We start from the raw sequence: 19,858 nt of genomic DNA, 5'->3' as shown, positions 1-19,858 counted from the left end.
TGTATCTGGTAAGTGGATTCTTCCAGTTTGCAGATGGAATAAAAACAGCCAAATTCAAAAATATAGGATGTAGAAAGTTCCTCCAGCGATGGTGCAAGATCCTGTAACTTCATACAACAGTGTATAGACTGAAGCATCACAATCTAATAGCAATGTATAAGCAAAGCTGAAGTAGTTTACTGATATCTTTGCATATTTATGTCCTCAATATGATAGGAGATAGTTATCAATGGAATTCCTGTTGTCTAGATAATCAATTGTGGTAAAACCGTCTCCTTTTCGTGAGATATCGTGGGGTCTCTATGTCCATTTGAATGGGCCTGAGTTTAGCATTCCAAGTTGAAGGGCAGCAACTCTTGACGATGCAGCACTCCATCTGTGCTGCACTGAAGTGTTAGCCTAGATTGTGCTCAATCTCTGACCCATTTAAAAGTAACACCACCAAGGGCAGCATGGTGGCGCAGTGGTTAGCACTGCTGCAACATGGCACCGAGGTCCCAGATTCGATCCCGGCTCTGGGTCACTGGATCCTCTGTGGAGTTGGCACATTCTCCCCGTGTTTGCGTGGGTTTCACCCCCACAACTCAAAGATGTGCAGGTTAGATGGATTGGCCATGCTAAATTGCCCCTTAATTGGAAAAAAATTATTGGGTACTCTAAATTTAAAAAAAAGTAGTGACACCACTGAACTAATCAGAAACTTCATAGTAATTCCACCTTTGCCCTGCTCCAGAGTTACTGTGTAGCACTGAACAATACTATCTTCAATAGACAGGGCATGCTCTGCTAATGGCACCGCTTTCTAAGAACAATACTGACTAAAACGGGCTGCACGGTGGCGCAGCACTGCTGCTTACGGCGCTGAGGTCCCGGGTTTGATCCCGGCCCCAGGTCACTGTCTGTGTGGAGTTTGAACATTCTCTCTGTGACTGCATGGGTTTCACCCCACAACCCAAAGATGTGCAGGTTAGGTGGATCGGCCACGCTAACTTGCCCCTTAATTGGGAAAAAATAATTGGGGACTAAATTTTAAAAAAAAATTCTGACTAAAATGAACATATCTTGTTTCATAAAAATAATCTTTATTGTCACAAGTAGGCTTACGTTAACACTGCAATGAACTTGCTGTGAAAATCCCCTAGTTGCCGCACTCCGGCGCCTGTTCAGGTACACGGAGAATTCAGAATGTACAATTTACCTAACAACACATCTTTCGGGACTTGTGGGAGGAAACCGGAGCACCCGGAGGAAACCCACGCAGACACGGGGAGAACATGCAGACTCCGCATAGACAGTGACCCAAGCCGGGAATCGAACCTGGAACCCTGGCGCTGTGAAGCCACAGTGCTAACCATTATGCTACCGTGCCGCCCGTTTTAGTCAGTATTGTTCCTGTGTTGCTTTAGTTATTCTCAATGGATCGCTGACATTTGTTTTTTGTCTTTGGGTTAAGGAGATAGAATTTGGTCAGGATTCTTGCTCCTAGCTTCAAAAGCCCCTTATGAATGAGTGAATTTGTTGAGATGGTTTTCTAACCCAAGTATCCTTCTGACCCACACTTGCAATGTTCACACATGAATAATGGTCGTTTGGGTGAGGCACCTGCGGAATATGCACCAGCAGCAATGAAAAATTATTTACCTGCCAGGCCATTTGGAGCCACTGCCATTTGTATCCTGATACCTTGTATCAAAGGGGCCAGTATATCATTCCAAAATGTGAACCCCGCCTATATGCAGTGTGAGACATCTCCCTTGCACAATAATTGTATGACGTTCCTAACTGTACTATCCGCCCACTTCCCCCAGCTCTCTCCCCACCTATCGCCTTCCCGCATCGTGTACGCTTTGAAATTTGAGCCGTAACTCTCTAAAAACATCCCAGCCTTGGAGGATCAGTACAGGATAATTCCTGAGGCACAATAAATATCAGCTCCCTAATTGATCTAAGGAGGTCAAGGAGTGACCTTCCCTGTTCCTTCAGACCCAGGAAACTATCAAGAGCTGAAGCTGAAATGAGTCTTGATTGAAATAAAAACTCAGCAGGTCAGGCAGTGTGTGTAATGAGAGAATTAACATTTAGGTTGTTGGAATTCCTGAACTATTCTAGCATTTCCTGCTTTAATTTCTGATTTTCAACATCCGTGCTATTTTGGCTTCTGTGAAGTCTTATGGTGAGGTGCAGAAGTGTGTTCAGTGAAACGAGCTGTCGGGGGCTTCAAAAGCTTTATGAGAGGAGCTGATGGACTTGACATGCCCAGTGGGGCATGGTTAGACACACTTGGTTTGCAGTATGTGCAAAAGCGTGATGCATATCAAGTCGAACTTAGTTTTGTTGAGTAAGTACCAGGATACACAAGAAATAAAAACAGGAGTAGACCCATTGAGCCTGCTCCCCCATTCAAGATCCCTGGATCATGGCTGATCTTGGGCTTCAACTCCATGTTCCTGCCCACTCTCCATATCCCTTCATTCCCTGAGTCACCGAAAATCTGTCTATCTAGCTTTAAAAGTATTCAACTATGGAGCATCCACAACTCTCTGGGCTAGAGAATTTTAAAGATTTACAACCCTGGGAGTGACGTAATTCCTCTGCATCTCAGAGGGCAGCACGGTAGCACGGTGGGTAGCGCTGTTGCTTCACAGCTCCAGGGTCCCAGGTTCGATTCCTGGCTTGGGTCACTGTCTGTGCGGAGTCTGCACGTTCGCCCCGTGTCTGCGTGGGTTTCCTCCGGGTGCTCCGGTTTCCTCCCACAAGTCCCGAAAGACGTGCTGTTAGGTGAATTGGATATTCTGAATTCTCTCTCTCTCTCTGTACCTGAACAGGCGCCAGTGTAGCCATCTGGGATGGCTACTTCCAACTTGGTACAGAGAAACTCGCAAAGCCTAGCGGGTAAAATGGACAAACCAAGACTCAGGCTGGCTCAGAGCCTGAAATGCATATTTGTAAGCAAGAAGTCGAGACGGTATCGAAACTCCGTCCAATTAGCATTTTAATGGGGCCAATTAGCATTTGATGGCCCATCTTCACCAAAATCAAGGACTGGTACTCGAGCAACCGGGACAGTCCCAGACATTTTGGTGCCACTCCCTGTTCAAGGGAAACGCAAACAACTGGGTCAGTGACCACTTGGGACACGCCGAGCCATCCAGATCCTCGCCCAGTTATTGGTTAGGAATCGAACGGAGTGATCAGGGATCACCCAATTAGTGGGGCCCAAATCGGAGGACCACCCTAAAGAGCGCAAAAACCCCAAAGTATAAGAAGAAGAGTCCGCACATGTTCGTTCTTCTTGGTCCTGGTACCCCGGTCACGGCCATCTCCAAGTGCAGCAACACCAGAAGCAAGTCCAAGTTCAACGCTCGCTACCAGACGGATGAGCCCAGCTGAGCAGCAGTTACTCCTTCGGACTCGATAGATCCAGAATCGAACAGCGGCCACTGTTTCTCTGACCTAAGCCGGGTGCCCGAAGTTAAGTACAGGTTGTCTTAGTCGATAGGTGTAGTTAACTGGTAGTGTTTATGTTGCATGACTAATTGTGTGTAAATAAAGTACCCTTGACCTTGAACTAACTAACTGGTGTTTGGCTCTTTGATCGATAGCCGGTTGAAACTTGTGGTGGTATCATTCGATACCTGGCGACTCTAAGCATTAGGACATAGATAACATCGAAAGAAGGGCAAATTCACTGATTGCCATAATTGGAACAGAGCCACAGAAAGGACAGAGAAAAGAGCATAGGAAAGAATTTGCAACAGTCATTGGCGACATCTGATGGGACTCGACCCAGAAGTGACCGTGTCACTCCGAGAGAACCCACAAAAGCATTTGAATTAGAATCCAAATTTGGCAAAGAAACCACAAGCGAAACCAGTATCGATCAAACCTCCAGAATTCGGAAGTGTGTAATTTGCATGCGTACTAACAAAGGGATATAAAGTAAACTCGATAGATTTTGTTGCGTGAAACTTTCGGGAGTTGCGTAAACCGGAAAATAGCTTGAGCCGTACCCGTGTTTGCACCACCGCTTTATTCCCCCTTGTTCCAAATTCCCGGGAGACAGAAGTAATTGTAGGGATGGCCATGAAGGCAATGGAACGCCTTATGCATCACAAGAGCCCGAGGTCGCAGCGACCAATAGATCAGAACAGTGTCCCGTATGGGAAGAAGAGATTAGGAGATACCTAAAGGGGAAATGATGGCCCCTATGGTCGGAATTCTGTGCCAATGAAGAGACAGGTGCTGGCAGCATAGGACAGACTTGGTGGGACAGCCTGACCGAGATCCATAAAAAGAGTTTGACTAAGGTTCGTAAGCTGATGGCAATCGTGTCCTGTCTGGCACAATTGCGAGGCACAGAGGAGGTCGTGAGGATGCTCCGTAAGCAGCTTGAGGAGAAGTAGAGAGGGAGATATCAGTGAAAGCAAGAGATTAAATGTACAGCTCCAGGGGCAGTTAGCGACGAAGGAAAGGAAATGGATGATGTCAAGAGGGCACATCAATCCTGTCTCGCCCACCTTGGCAGCTTCCAAATCCAGTACGATAAGGCCTACCACGACACACAACGTGCTGTAATGGTAAGAGAAGAGACAGAGAATCAGGTACAACAGTTAAAGAAACAGTGCGATGATCTAAAGACAGCCCTCCACGCACTCCACAGTTCTACCATGGAACGGATGCAGAGTTCGGTGGATCATGCCAAATGCAGGCAGCAAATTGCAAAGCTGCAATCCCTGCTATCAGTTCAAAATGGGTTTAGAGACACCTTTGGCCCACAGCTAGATCAGGAAGACAGCCCCGATTGGCAGGAACTCAGTGAAATGGCCCAACGGTACGTAAGTGAGACCGAGAATCAAAATAGAGCCCCCCAGGCCCCGAAAAGAAAAACACCCGCACCACCGACTGCACAGGCAGCACCCAACCCAATGAACCCCATTACCATGCAGCGCAGGGTTACCACGGAAGGCCAACCCGATTTTGTGTACACCATCCCATTAACTATCACCCAGTTAAGAGATGTCCGCGAGAAGATCGAGACTTTCCACTCCACATCAGACCCACATCACTTTTTCGAGTTAGTGAAACAACAGACCCTTATGTACGGTTTAGACGAGCCGGAAGAGGTAAAGCTCATAGTGATGAACCCAGACCCGTCGGTTAGTTCAGCCCTTCCCGACCCATAAAATGTAGGAGGAGGTAGCCTCCAAGAAATGAAAACGGCCATTTTAGACGCCATAGGATATAACAGAGGAGATCCAGTAGAAATACTCAACCGGTGCAGGCAGAAAAGGGGAGAGCATCCAACAGCGTTTGCTGGGTGCCTCTGGATCCATTTTACTGCAGTATTTGGTGAGTTAGCCCGCGCCCGTTTATCAGTAGACAATAACGCCAAATGGACCCGTACGCTAGTATCCCATGCCACAGAGGCAGGACAGAAGGCATGTGCCAGTTACAACCCCTCAGACCCAGCACACAATGATGTTTGGGTTCTAAAACGCTTATCGAGAGCTTGGGAACAGTCTGTACATAGAAAGACAGAGCAGGAGAGAAGACGCCACAGTTAATCCAGTAAGGGCACACCAAGACCCCGCATGGGTCAATGAAGGTAGAGGTACAGCGCAGCACCCCAAGATACAAGAATGTTACAATTGCTGATAGAAAGGACATTCCGCACGAGAATGTCAAGCCCCCCCGAAACAGCAACGGAATCAGCCCACAAATGCCCCCCCGAACCAGCAACCACACCAACAGCCCCGACCCCCCATCCAGGGAACCATCCCCAAGGGAGCAATACACCAGCGAGCCTGCTCCACCTTGCGTGCCCCAGGGGTCATGTTTCAACTGTGGGCAGTCAGGACACTTAGCCCGAGATTGCAGGAAACCCCCACCACCAGCTAGACTCGCCCCCAGATATGAAAGAGAACACCACCCACAGCAGCTACAAGGTCCCAGCTGCCCCATGCAAACTGTGAGCGCTTACCTGCCACATCTCATGGCAGGGACACCTCAGCAATGCCACTTCATTTTAGTTTCTCCTCTCCTTCCTCTTCTTCGATCACACTACACTGACTCCATATGCTAGTTCCACCCCAGGCCAAATGTGATTTACGGTGTCCTATACTCTGATGGAACCTGCCCGCTTTGATAGTTAGTTTGTTTTTAAATGTTGTTCGTTCTCTCTTGTACGATTTTGTGTGTCGTCCTCATGGACGCTTTTTTGATACAGTCTTCTACTCTTCTGACGCCACTTGGCAGTTAAAGAAACAAGTTTGTTGGAGCCCATATATTTACAAATTCCTACCGCTCTTGGAAGGTCACTCAGGCAGAGGAGTAACGGCACTTATCCCCGCCCTGCTTGAGGACCCTCTATACATTTGTTCAGCCAAGCTCGGGTAGTGGAGCAACGGCACTGGTCACCGCCCTACCCGGGGATTCCACCCATTCTTGCCCAACGCGGATCATACGCACCCCATTCGGAGAATTGTTTCAAAACTCTTTTGTTGTTCTTTTTCAGTCCTGTTGTTTAAAGAATGCATTTTGCCACAACTTTTGCCCTCTCCGGCAACCCTTCGGTTGCTATCCCCCACCTACTATTTACATGTCAGAATCACTTGGTTGGAAAAACAGGTTTGCAGAGGACAGAGAAATTGTCCACCCACTCAGCCCATCGACCACAGGTTGCGAGAGTGCTCGCACTGTGACACAGAATTTTCTTTGTGGATGTCTTGTCGCCGCAAATGGATGTTTTATAAAAAAAAAATGTGCGAGTCACATATGGTGACGATTCTAATGGGAAATTGACGTTAAGGAGAAACAGACAGATAAACGAGATGTTAAGTGGCAAGATAATGACAGATATTATGCTTGTTCCCCTAGGAAGATACGAAGGTACTCAACGGCGAAGGAAAGCCTGAACAAGATGAAGACGACCCTGATGATCGGCATCATGATCGTCGCTGGAACAGTGCAGTTGCGCGTGTTACCTACCCCACCTCCCTCACCACACAGGCCCCGAACACGACTACCCAACACAACACCCCCAGCCCGGGCACTACACCACACATAGACCCAGCCACCGATATCCCCACATGGTGTGAGAATCTTGTGAAGTGGTATTCCCTGTCATACACAGTGGAAGCCTTACTCGTGAAAGTCATATTGTGCAGTGTCATCCAGACAATTAGATTGCGGAAATGGAGAAGGAGAGCCTCCCGCTCTCCAGTATACACCTTTAGAGCACCTTTCCTCAGACTCCAGCAAACCCCACACTCTTTCTGAACCTTCCTCTTTAATAAATTCCGCGGTTGGTGTTTTTGTTAATAAAGCTTATTTTTCTGTGTATGAATGTTAGTGATAAGAAGAAATGTGATGCTGCTATTGGATTTTTGTATTGTAAGATAAGTTCTTTGATTGTTAAATAGTAGCATGAGTGTAGTCTAGTTCGAGACAGTTAGAGGTTCCCTTTTGTTATTGAATGTTAAATGGCCCCTTAGGAATTTTTAGATTTGTGTTGTTCAGGGAAATTTAGGTAAATGTTTTTGACCCATAGGAAAGAATAGAGTAGAATCTGTCCTTGGTTGAGGGTACCCGGCATTTCAGAGAACAAAGGAGACCCAGTATTGTGATCCTTCACGCTTCACATTGAGGATCATGAGGACGGAGTGTAGCCATCTGGGATGGCCACTTCCAACTTGGTACAGAGAAACTCGCAAAGCCTAGCGGGTAAAATGGACAAACCAAGACTCGGGCAGGCTCAGAGCCTGAAATGTATATTTGTAAGCAAGAAGTCGAGACGGTATCGAAACTCCGTCCAATTAGCATTTTAATGGGACCGATTAGCATTTGATGACCCATCTTCACCAAAATCAAGGACTGGTACTCGAGCAACCGGGACAGACCCAGGCATTTCGGCGCCACTCCCTGTTCAAGGGAAACGCAAACAACGGGGTCAGTGACCACTTGGGACACGCCGAGCCATCCAGATCCTCGCCCAGTTATTGGTTAGGAATCGAACGGAGTGATCAGGGATCACCCAATTAGTGGGGCCCAAACCGGAGGACCGCCCAAAAGAGCGCGAAACCTCCTAAGTATAAGAAGAAGAGTCCGCCACATGTTCGTCCTCTCTTGGTCCTGGTACCCCGGTCACGGCCATCTCCAAGTGCAGCAACACCAGAAGCAAGTACAAGTTCAACGCTCGCTACCAGACGGATGAACCTAGCTGAGCAGCAGTTACTCCTTCGGACTCGATACATCCAGAATCGAACAGCGGCCACTGTTTCTCTGACCTAAGCCGGGTGCCCGAAGTTAAGTACAGGTTGTCTTAGTTGATAGGTGTTGTTAACTAGTAGTGTTGATGTTGCATGACTAATTGTGTGTAAATAAAGTACCCTTGACCTTGAACTAATTAACTGGTGTTTGGCTCTTTGATCGATAGCTGGTTGAAACTTGTGGTGGTATCATTTGATACCTGGTGACTCTAAGCATTAGAACATAGATAACACCGAAAGGAGGGCAAATTCACTGATTGCCATAATTGGAACAGAGCCACAGAAAGGACAGAGAAAAGAGCATAGGAAAGAACACGCAACGCCGGAATGTGGCGACTTAGGGGCTTTTCACAGTAACTTCATTGCAGTGTTAATGTAAGCCTACTTGTGACAATAAAGATTATTGTTATTGAATGATCGGCGCTCATAGTGAGACCGTGCCCCCGTGTTTGCAATGCCCCAACTGGCAGAAACGATCCCTAACAAGCCCCTTCAGAATTTTGTAGCTTGCAGTGAGATCATCTCTCATTCTTTTAAGTGCCAGAGAATATAAGCCCAATTTACTCAACCTCTCATCATAGGCTACCCCCTCATCCCTGGGACTAATGTAAGGGACCAGGAACCTTCTCTATACCACCTCCAATGCAAGTATATCTATTTTAAATATGGAGACCAAACTGCACAGTTTCCCAGATGTGGTCTCACTAAAACCCTGAACATTGAAGCAAGACTTCTTTATTCTTATTATCCAATCCCCTTTCCAAAGGCCAACATGCCATTTACCTTCCTAATTGCTTGCTGCACCTGCATGCTAAGTTTCCGCATTCCTTGTAAAAGCAAACCTATGTCTCTTTAGGCATCAACTTTTGCAAATTTAACACCTTTCAAAAAATGTTCTGTTTTTCTATTTTTATGACAGTGAATAACTTCACATCATGCCCCAGCTGCCATCTTGTTGCCCACTCACTTAACCTGTCTATATATCTCTGCAGCCACTGTGTCCTCCCCATAGCTTGCCTTCCCACCTATCAAACTTTGATGTGTTATCCTTTGACTCTTCATCTGAGTTATTAATATAGGCTACAAATAGCCGATGCCCCAGCACTGATCCTCGTGACACTCCACTATTCATTGCCTGCCAGTCTGTCCATGCTAAAATATTACCGCCAATTTCATGAGCTCTTATCTTGCCTTTTGTGTGGCAACTAATCGAATATCTTCTGGAAATCCAGGTATTTTACATCTATTGATTTTACTTTATCTATCCTACTAGTTGCATCCTTAAAAAACTCTTGGTAAAATTTGTCAAACAGAATTTCCTTTTCATAAAAAAATGCTGACTTGTTCTAACCATACTGTGCTTTTCTAAGTGGATTGTTAACACTCCCTTAATAGCATTTTCCCCAAGAACTGATGTTAGGCTAACTGGCCCATAGTTCATTGTTTTCTCTATTCCTCTTTTCTTGAAAAGTGGTGCAACGTTTACAATCTAATTGAATTTTCCTGAATGTAAGGAATTCTGGAAAATCGTATACTTGGGTATCCAAATGTAAACTGAATATGTCTGGCATATTCCAAAAGCATTCTAGACTGGTTCTTCTAGTGAACTGTATATAAGAGCTTCCCTCTGGGAGAGCTATGTCTCTTGCTCATCACTAACAATTAAGAATCTCAGCCTGTCTCAGCACTTAGGATTCTGTTTGAATCTTTCACCCACCACTCCCAGTGATGGAGGAACTAGTACGATTGTTCGTGTTGACCTTGAGTCTTGAGGGATGAACTGCCAATGCATTGAATGTTTCCTTGTAAAATCAGTATCATGAAAAGATTACTTGGCGTTTCCATCTTCACAGGTACAAGAAAAACATAAAGGCTCTGTACATCGTTCACCCTACCAGGCTTATCAAGGCCTTCCTTGTTGTCTTCAAACCCATAATCAGGTCAGTCCTTGCCTGCTGATCAGTTTATTGTGAATAAAAGGTAAATACATATTAATTAATTGCTTTGTGAGAATTGCTGTTAATACCTTGCTTTCCTGCAATAGTTTTCTCTTGAGTTAGTCAATGTTATCATGCCATAACTCATTCAGACCAGCTGTGGAACACTATAGTTCAAAAGGGGGAGATCAGACGTGGTTCTAATCCTCATTGTTGTTTGAAAGTGCTGAAAAGTGAGGAAACCTAAATTGGCTGTAATGATTTCATGATGAATAGCCTGTCTCCACAGACATGTGAAGACATTGTGTATGCTTGCACTTAACAATACAGACATCATGGAAATAAATGCTCTACCATGCTCTTGCACACCTTTACCACAACAACTCGAATTATGTAGCACCTTAAACGTGGCAAAACATCCCTAGGCTTTTCAAAGGACTCGTATTAGGGCAATTAATGTAAAGGTTTTAATGAAGACGAGAGTAGAGGTTTGGGGAGGAAATTTGAGAGGTGAGAAATGCCACCAATGGGATGTGCAAGAGGCCAGAATCGGAGAAGCACAGAAATCTCGGAGAATTGTAAGGTGGTAGGTTACAAAGACGTGCACATTAGGTGGATTGACCATGCATAATTGTCCCTCAGTGTCCAAAGATGTGCAGGTTAGGTGGGGTTATGGGGATGGGACGGGGTTCATAAAACCATAGAATCCATACAATGCAAAAGGAGGCCATTCAACCCATTGAGTCTGCGACCCTCCAAAAAAGCACCCTACCTAGTACTACTCCCCCACCCTATCCCCATAACCCCAGTTTACACACCAAGGCGCAATTTAGCATGGCCAATCCACCTAACCTGCACATCTTTGTACTATGGGAGGAAAGCGGAGCACCCGGAGAAAACCCACACAGACACGGGAAGAACATGCAGATTCCACACAGACAGTCACCCAAGGCAGGAATCGAACCCAGGCCCCTGGCGCAGTGCTAACCACTACCACTGCTCCCCTTTACGAAGGTCGGCTGGGGCAGTGGGCCTATGTCGGATGCTCTGTCAGAGGGTCAGTGCAGACTCGATGGGCCGAATGGCCTCCTTTTGCACTGAAGGAATTCTGTGAATCCACAGAGATAGTTTTGTCTGAGCTGATGTTTACTGAGGATGGGAGATATGAGTCTAGTCATTTAATCCAGCCTTGCAAAAATGCACATGCATAGCTCGCTCTAACACGTACACAACCACTCATTTGCCTAATTTCTTACATGCACACAAGTGCTCACTCTAGCCAGTCTCTCTCATTAGCTCACTTGAAATCCAGGTGCAATCTAGGTTCACTTGCACTCTTGCTCCCACACAATACCCAGATTTTGACATGATGAATGGCCACTGGGCAATCTAGCAATGGATAGTGATTGAATTTCCTGCTCTGTATGACTGGGAACCATTTTGGAGCATTTATCCACTGTACCACAGAGGATAGTCATTCCTATCCTCTGATTTCTCTGCTCGACTTGTATTCATCAAAGGAACTCACTTGGCATTTGCTTAGTGAAACAGGTAATGAACACTTGTGTGGAGAGGTTTGGCAAACAATGCAGCAGCCTCACTTGTGCTCTAATATTTCCATTCCATTTTTGTCCACTTTATACTGCTGGTCCAGCATGAAGTTCGGTCGGAAGATCTTGTATGTAAATCATTTGGGCGAACTTGAACAGTACCTGAAATGTGAGCGAATGGTGATCCCAACATGTGTGAAAAGGTAGGTCCATCGAAATCATACACCACAGATTAGGATTGCTGAGGGAGAAAGAGAGAGAAAAAGCAGGAAGGCAGTGCAGGTGTCCCCTGCGGTCATCTCCCTCCAAAACAGGTATACCGTTTTGGATACTGTTGGGGGAGATGGCTCACCAGGGGAAGGCAGCAGTAGCCAGGTTTATGGCACCGTGGCTGGCTCTGCTGTACAGAAGGGCGGGAAAAAGAGTGGAAGGGCTATAGTCATCGGGGATTCAATTGTAAGGGGAGTAGATAGGCGGTTCTGTGGTCGAAAACGAGACTCCCGAATGGTATGTTACCTCCCAGGTGCACGGGTCAGGGATGTCTCAGATCGGCTGCAGAACATTCTGAAGGGGGAGGGTGAACAGCCAGTTGTCGTGGTGCATATAGGCATCAATGATATGTGTAAAAAACAGGATGAGGTCCTACAAGCAGAATTTAGGGAGTTAGGAGCCAAGTTAAAAAGTTGGACCTCAGAGGGAGTAATCTCAGGATTGCTACCAGTGCCGCGTGGTAGTCAGAGTAGAAATGAAAGAATAGGCAGGATGAATGCGTGGCATGAGAGATGGTGCAGGAAGGAGGGGTTCAGATTTTTGGGACATTGGGACCGGTTCTGGGGGAGGTGGGACTACTACAAATTGGATGGTCTACACCTGGGCTGGACTGGAACCAATGTCCTTGGGGGTGCTTTTGCTAATGCTGTTGGGGAGGGTTTAAACTAATGTGGCAGGGGGATGGGAACCAAATGAGGAGGTTAGTGGACAGTAAGCAGGTAGTAACTAAAGCCTGTAAGGAACTAGATCATGAAGTCAGCGTGAGCAAGGGGAAGAGTAGGCAGGGAGCAGATAATGAACGCAAAGGGACTAGTAGTCTGAGGTGCATTTGTTTTAATGCAAGAAGTGTAGGTAAGGCAGGTGAACTTAGGGCTTGGATTAGTACGTGGGAGTATGATGTTATTGCTTCAGGCAGGATGGAGAGGGAGGTAAAAGGGGTGGAGGAGTTGCATTACTGGTCAGAGAAGATATCACAGCTGTGCTGAAGGAGGGCACTATGGAGGACTCGAGCAGTGAAGCGATATGGGCAAAGGTCAGAAATAGGAAGGGCGCAGTAACAATGTTGGGGCTGTACTACAGACCTCCCAACAGCGAGCGTGAGATAGAGGTACAAATATGTAAACAGATTATGGAAAGATGTAGGAGCAACAGGGTGGTGATGATAGGAGATTTTAATTTTCCCAACATTGACTGGGATACACTTAGTGTCAGAGGTCTAGATGGAGCAGAATTTGTAAGGAGCATCTAGGAGGGTTTTCTCGAGCAGTATGTAAATAGTCCAACTCGGAAAGGGGCTATACTGGCCCTAATGTTGGGGAATGAGCCCGGCCAGGTGGTTGAAGTTTCAGTCGGGGATTACTTTGGGAATAGTGATCACAATTCCGTAAGTTTTAGAATACTCATGGACAAAGACGAGAGTGGTCCTAAAGGGAGAGTGGTCCTAAAGGAAGAGTGCTAAATTGGGGGAAGGCCAACTATACCAAAATTTGGCATTAGCTGGGGAATGTGGATTGGGATCAGCTGTTTGAAGGTAAATCCACATTTGATATGTGGGAGGCTTTTAAAGAGAGGTTGATTAGAGTGCAGGATAGACCTGTCCCTGTGAAAATGAGGGATAGAAATGGCAAGATTAGGGAACCATGGATGCCAGGTGGGATTGTGTGACTAGCTAAGAGCAAAAAGGAAGCATACATAAGGTCTAGGCGACTGAAGACAGACAAAGCTTTGGAAGATTATCGGGAGTGTAGGACCAATCTGAAACGAGGAATCAAGAGGGCTAAAAGGGGTCATGAAATATCTTTAACTAACAGAGTTAAGGAAAATCCCAAAGCCTTTTATTCATATATAAAGAGCAAGAGGGTAACTAGAGAAAGGGTTGGCCCACTCAAGGACAAAGGAGGAAGGTTATGCATGGAGTCAGAGAAAATGGGTGAGATTCTTGATGAGTACTTTGCATCGATATTCACCGAGGAGAGGGACATGACGGATGTTGAGGTTAGGGATAGATGTTTGATTACTCTAGGTCAAGTCGGCATAAGGAGGGAAGATGTGTTGGGTATTCTAAAAGGCATTAAGGTGGACAAGTCCCCAGGATTGGATGGGATCTGTCCCATGTTACTGAGGGAAGTGAGAGAGGAAATAGCTGGGGCCTTAACAGATATCTTTGCAGCATCCTTGAACACGGGTGAGGTACCGGAGGACTGGAGAATTGCTAATGTTGTCCCCTTGTTTAAGAAGGGTAGCGGGGATAATCCAGGTAATTATAGACCGGTGGTGCTCGCTTCGGCAAATCATATACTAAAATTGGAACGATACAGAGAAGATTAGCATGGCCCCTGCGCAAGGATGACATGCAAATTCGTGAGGCATTCCATAAAAAAAAAGACCGGTGAGCCTGATGTCAGTGGTAGGGAAGCTGCTGGAGAAGATACTGAGGAATAGGATCTATTCCCATTTAGAAGAAAATGGGCTTAGCAGTAATAGGCAAGATGGTTTTGTGCAGGGAAGGTCATGTCTTACCAACTTAATAGAATTCTTTGAGGAGGTGACAAAGTTGATTGATGAGGGAAGGGCTGTAGATGTCATATACATGGACTTCAGTAAGGCATTTAATAAGGTTCCCCATGGTAGGCTGATGGAGAAAGTGAAGTCTCATGGGGGTCCAGGGTGAACTAGCTAGATGGATAAAGAACTGGCTGGGCAAGAGGAGACCGAGAGTAGTAGTGGAAGGGAGTTTCTCAAAATGGAGAACTGTGACCAGTGGTGTTCCACAGGGATCCGTGCTGGGACCACTGTTGTTTGTGATATACATAAATGATCTGGGGGAAGGTATAGGTGGTCTGATTAGCAAGTTTGCAGATGACACTAAGATTGGTGGAGTAGCAGATAGTGAAAGGGACTGTCAGAGAATACAGCAGAATATAGATAGATTGGAGAGTTGGGCGGAGAAATGGCAGATGGAGTTCAATCCGGGCAAATGCGAGGTGATGCATTTTGGAAGATCCAATTCAAGAGCGAACTATATGGTAAATGAAAAAGCCCTGGGGAAAATTGATGTACAGAGAGATCTGGGTGTTCAGGTCCATTGTACCCTGAAGGTGGCTGCGCAGGTCGATAGAGTGGTCAAGAAGGCATACAGCATGCTTTCCTTCATCGGAAGGGGTATTGAGTACAAGAGTTGGCAGATCATGTTACAGTTGTATAAGACTTTGGTTCGGCCACATTTGGAATACTGTGGACAGTTCTGGTCGCCACATTACCAAAAGGATGTAGATGCTTTGGAGAAGGTGCAGAGGAGGTTCACCAGGATGTTGCCTGGTAAGAAGGGCGCTAGCTATGAAGAGAGGTTGAGTAGATTAGGATTATTTTCATTAGAAAGATGGAGGTTGAGGGGGGACCTCATTGAGGTCTACAAAATCATGAGAGGTATAGACAGGGTGGATAGCAAGAAGCTTTTTCCCAGAGTGGGGGACTGAATTACTAGGGGTCATGAGTTCAAGGTAAGAGGGGAAAAGTTTAAGGGAGATATACGTGGAAAGTTCTTTACGCAGAGGGTGGTGGGTGCCTGGAACGCATTGCCAGCGGAGGTGGTAGAAGCGGGCACGATAGCGTCATTTAAGATGTATCTAGACAGATACATAAATGGGCAGGGAGCAGAGGGATACAGATCCTTAGAAAATAGGCGACAGTTTTAGATAGAGGATCTGGATCGGCGCAGGCTTGGAGGGCAGGAGGGCCTGTTCCTGTGCTGTAATTTTTCTTTGTTCTTTGTTCATATCCCTGGGTGAGAGGTGTGTAATTTGTCATTTTCAGTTCCAGGTAAATACATTTTGTACAGGACCAGTTTGGCAGAGGGATGGTTTCAGGGTGAGAAACTTCAGAAATGAGGATAGTTTGGAGAGGTTGGGACTGCTCCATACGGAAGAAGGCGGCTAAGAGGAGATTTGACAGAGATGTTCATTATCATGAGGGGAGTGGACAGAGTAGATAGGGAGAAACTGTTCCGGCTTGTAAAAGGATTGAGAACAAGGGGGCGCAGATATAAGGCGATTTGCAAAAGAAGCAAATGTGATGTGAGAAAAAACTTTCACACAGCGAGTGGTTCAGGTCTGGAATGCACTCCCTGGAAGTGTGGTGGAGGCATGTTCGATTAGAGGGGGCATTAGGTGATTATTTGAATAAAAACAATGTGCAGGGGTAAAGGGGAATGGCACTGAGTCGTGATGCTCGTTTGGAGAGCCAGTGCAGACACAATGGGCCAAATGGCGGCCTCCTGCACCCTAACAAGAGGGTGAGATTGTAATCAGATGTTTTCATTTGGGGCGGTTTAATTTAATTTTTGTTCTTGTAATGGAGAATTTATAAAAAAATGTATTTGTCCAACTGATTATTTTCTGTGTATAAATATCATAACAAAGAAAAGTACAGCACATCTATGGTAATTGGTGATGGCTGGGGTGGGGAAGGCCTATTTAGAATCATTCAGTCATTCATAGAATAGAATCCCTACAGTGCTGAAGGAGGCTATTCGGCCCATTGAGTCTGCACTGACCCTTGGAAAGAGCACCCTACTTAAGCCCACACCTCCACCCTATTCCCGTAACCTATTAACCCCACCTAACTTTTGTTTTTAAAAAAAATATATTTATTAAAGTTTTTTTAACAACACAATTTTTTCCCCCTTACAAACAATAACCCCCCCCCGTAACAAAATAACACAAAATCGCACTGAGCAAGATATATACATGGCAAAATGGTATATTTACATAGCTTCATACACTGGCTCTCGCCCTCACGTGCCAGTTTCCCCCACCCTCCATGTTATCTCCCGCTCATCCATCCCCTCAAACAATCTCTTCCCCCCCCCCCAGGGTTGCTGCTGCTGCTGCTGACCGACCTAACGCTCCGCGAGGTAGTCTAGGAACGGTTGCCACCGCCTGTAGAACCCCTGCACAGACCCTCTCAAGGCAAACTTAATCCTCTCCAGCTTTATGAACCCAGCCATGTCGTTTATCCAGGCCTCCAGGCTAGGGGACTTCGCCTCCTTCCACAATAGCAAGATCCTTCGCCGGGCTACTAGGGACGCAAAGGCCAGAATTCCGGCCTCTTTCGCCTCCTGCACTCCCGGCTCATCCACTACTCCGAATATTGCTAGCCCCCAGCTTGGCTTGACCCGGACTTTCACCACCTGAGATATTGCTGCCGCCACTCCTCTCCAGAACCCCTCCAGTGCCGGGCATGACCAAAACGTGTGGACTTGGTTCGCTGGACTCCCTGAACACCTTCCACATCTGTCCTCTACCCCAAAGAACCTACTCAACCTTGCCCCCGTCAAGTGCGCTCTGTGAACCACCTTAAATTGTATCAGGCTGAGCCTGGCACATGAGGAGGAGGAATTAACCCTACCCAGGGCATCAGCCCACAAACCTTCTTCGATCTCCTCCCCCAGCTCCTCCTCCCATTTACCCTTCAACTCTTCTGCTAGGGCTTCCCCCTCTTCTTTCATCTCTTGGTGTATTGCCGAAACCTTGCCCTCCCCGACCCATACACCCGAGATCACCCTGTCTTGAATTTCTTGTGCCGGGAGCAACGGGAATTCCCTGACCTGTCGCCTTACAAAAGCCCTCACCTGCATATATCTAAAGGCATTTCCCGGGGGTAACTCAAACTTCTCCTCCAGTGCCCCTAGGCTGGCAAATGTCCCGTCAATGAACAGGTCCCCCATTCTTCTAATCCCCGCCCGATGCCAGCCCTGTAACCCCCCGTCCATCTTCCCCGGGACAAACCGGTGGTTAACCCTGATCGGGACCACACCGAGGCTCCCACTGCACCCCTGTGCCGTCTCCACTGGCCCCAGATCCTTAACGTTGCTGCCACCACCGGGCTCGTGGTATACTTTGATGGCGAGAACGGCAGCGGTGCCGTCACCAACGCCCCCAAGCTCGTTCCTTTACAGGACGCCATCTCCATCCTCTTCCATGCCGCCCCCTCTCCCTCCATAACCCACTTGCGGATCATCGCCACATTTGCTACCCAGTAGTAGCTCCCTAGGTTTGGCAGCGCCAACCCTCCTCGGCCCCTACTGCGTTCCAGGAACCCTCTCCTTACCCTCGGGGTCTTATTCGCCCACACAAACCCCATAATACTCCTACCTACTCTCTTGAAAAAGCCCTTGGTGATCACGATGGGAAGGCACTGAAACACAAACAAAAACCTCGGAAGGACCACCATTTTGACCGACTGCCCTCTACCCGCCAACGAGAGCGGCAGCATGTCCCATCTTTTGAAGTCCACCTCCATTTGGTCCACCAACCTCGTCAGATTCAATTTGTGTAGGGCCCCCCTGACTCCTGGCTATCTGGATCCCCACATACCGAAAACTCCCCACCGCCCTCCTCAGCGGTAGGTCCCCTATCCCTCTTTCTTGGTCCCCTGCCTGTAATACAAAAAGCTCACTCTTCCCAACATTGAGCTTATAGCCCGAGAACTCCCCAAACTCCCTCAAAGTCTGCATGACCTCCACCATCCCCTCCATTGGGTCCGCCACGTACAGCAGCAGGTCATCCGCGTATAGCGACACCCGATGCTCTTCTCCCCCGCGGACCACCCCCCTCCATTTATTAGACTCCCTCAGTGATATGGCCAATGGTTCGATCGCCAATGCAAACAACAGGGGGGACAGGGGGCACCCCTGCCTCGTTCCTCGGTACAGCCGAAAGTACTCTGACCTCCGCCGGTTCGTCACCACACTCGCCACCGGGGCGCTGTAAAGGAGCTTAACCCAGCTAATAAACCCTCCCCCGAACCCAAACCTACACAACACCTCCTAGAGGTACTCCCACTCTACTCGGTCAAAGGCCTTTTCCGCGTCCATAGCTGCCACTTTCTCCGCCTCTCCCTCCTCCGATGTCATCATTATCACGTTTAAGAGCCGCCGCACATTAGTATTTAATTGTCTGCCCTTTACGAATCCCGTCTGGTCCTCATGTATCACCCCCGGGACACAGTCCTCAATCCTCGTGGCCAGCACTTTTGCCAATAACTTAGCGTCCACATTGAGGAGCGAAATCAGCCTGTACGATCCACATTGCAGTGGGTCCTTGTCTCGCTTCAGAATCAGGGAAATTGTCGCCTCCGACATTGTCGGAGGCAGGGTCCCCTCCCCTCTTGCCTCGTTAAAGGTCCTCACTAGTAGCGGGGCCAACAGGTCCACATACTTTCTATAGAACTCCACTGGGAACCTGTCCGGCCCCGGGGCCTTCCCCGCCTGCATACTCCCCAAACCCTTACTCAGCTCCACCAACCCGATTGGTGCCCCCAAACCAGCCGCCTCTTGCTCCTCCACCCTCGGGAACCGCAGTTGGTCTAGGAATCGTCTCATCCCCTCTTCCCCCCCCACTGGGGGCTGGGATCTGTACAGCTCTTCATAGAAGGCCTTGAATACCTTGTTTATTTTCGTTGCACTCTGAACCGTGGCTACCTTTCCATCTTTGATTCCCCCTATTTCCCTCGCTGCCGTCCTCTTACGGAGCTGGTGTGCCAGCATCCGACTGGCCTTTTCCCCGTACTCGTAGGTCGCCCCCTGCGCCTTCCTCCACTGTGCCTCTGCCTTCCCTGTGGTCAACAGGTCAAACTCCGTCTGGAGCCGTCGCCTTTCCCCAAGTAATCTTTCCTCCGGGGCCTCTGCGTATGTCCTGTCCACTCGCAAAATCTCCCCCACTAACCTCTCCCTTTACATGCCCTCTGTCTTCTCCCTATGAGCCCTGACGGAGATTAGCTCTCCCCTGATCACCGCCTTCAACGCCTCCCATACCACCCCCACTCGCACCTCCCC

General features: G+C 47.6%; 1 protein-coding gene and 1 non-coding gene across 4 annotated transcripts in view; both read left to right on the top strand.

Annotated features, from left to right (window-relative positions):
* Positions 1-19,858, top strand: part of arhgap1 (Rho GTPase activating protein 1) — a 101,843-nt gene that overhangs the window by 53,953 nt on the left and 28,032 nt on the right. For all 3 annotated transcript variants that reach the window (XM_072518850.1, XM_072518849.1, XM_072518851.1), the window contains 2 exons: positions 10,121-10,207; positions 11,859-11,957. In XM_072518850.1, coding sequence (XP_072374951.1) covers positions 10,121-10,207; positions 11,859-11,957 — 186 coding nt within the window. The remainder of the gene's footprint in view (positions 1-10,120; positions 10,208-11,858; positions 11,958-19,858) is intronic.
* On the top strand, positions 14,301-14,405 carry LOC140385013 (U6 spliceosomal RNA). The gene has a single exon (XR_011933276.1). It is a non-coding gene; the product is annotated as a U6 spliceosomal RNA (small nuclear RNA).

The sequence above is a fragment of the Scyliorhinus torazame genome, chromosome 10 (assembly GCF_047496885.1).
Source record: "Scyliorhinus torazame isolate Kashiwa2021f chromosome 10, sScyTor2.1, whole genome shotgun sequence".
Lineage (NCBI taxonomy): Eukaryota > Metazoa > Chordata > Chondrichthyes > Carcharhiniformes > Scyliorhinidae > Scyliorhinus > Scyliorhinus torazame.
Note: the sequence above shows the minus strand (reverse complement) of the source record. Positions and strands in the feature narration are given on the sequence as shown.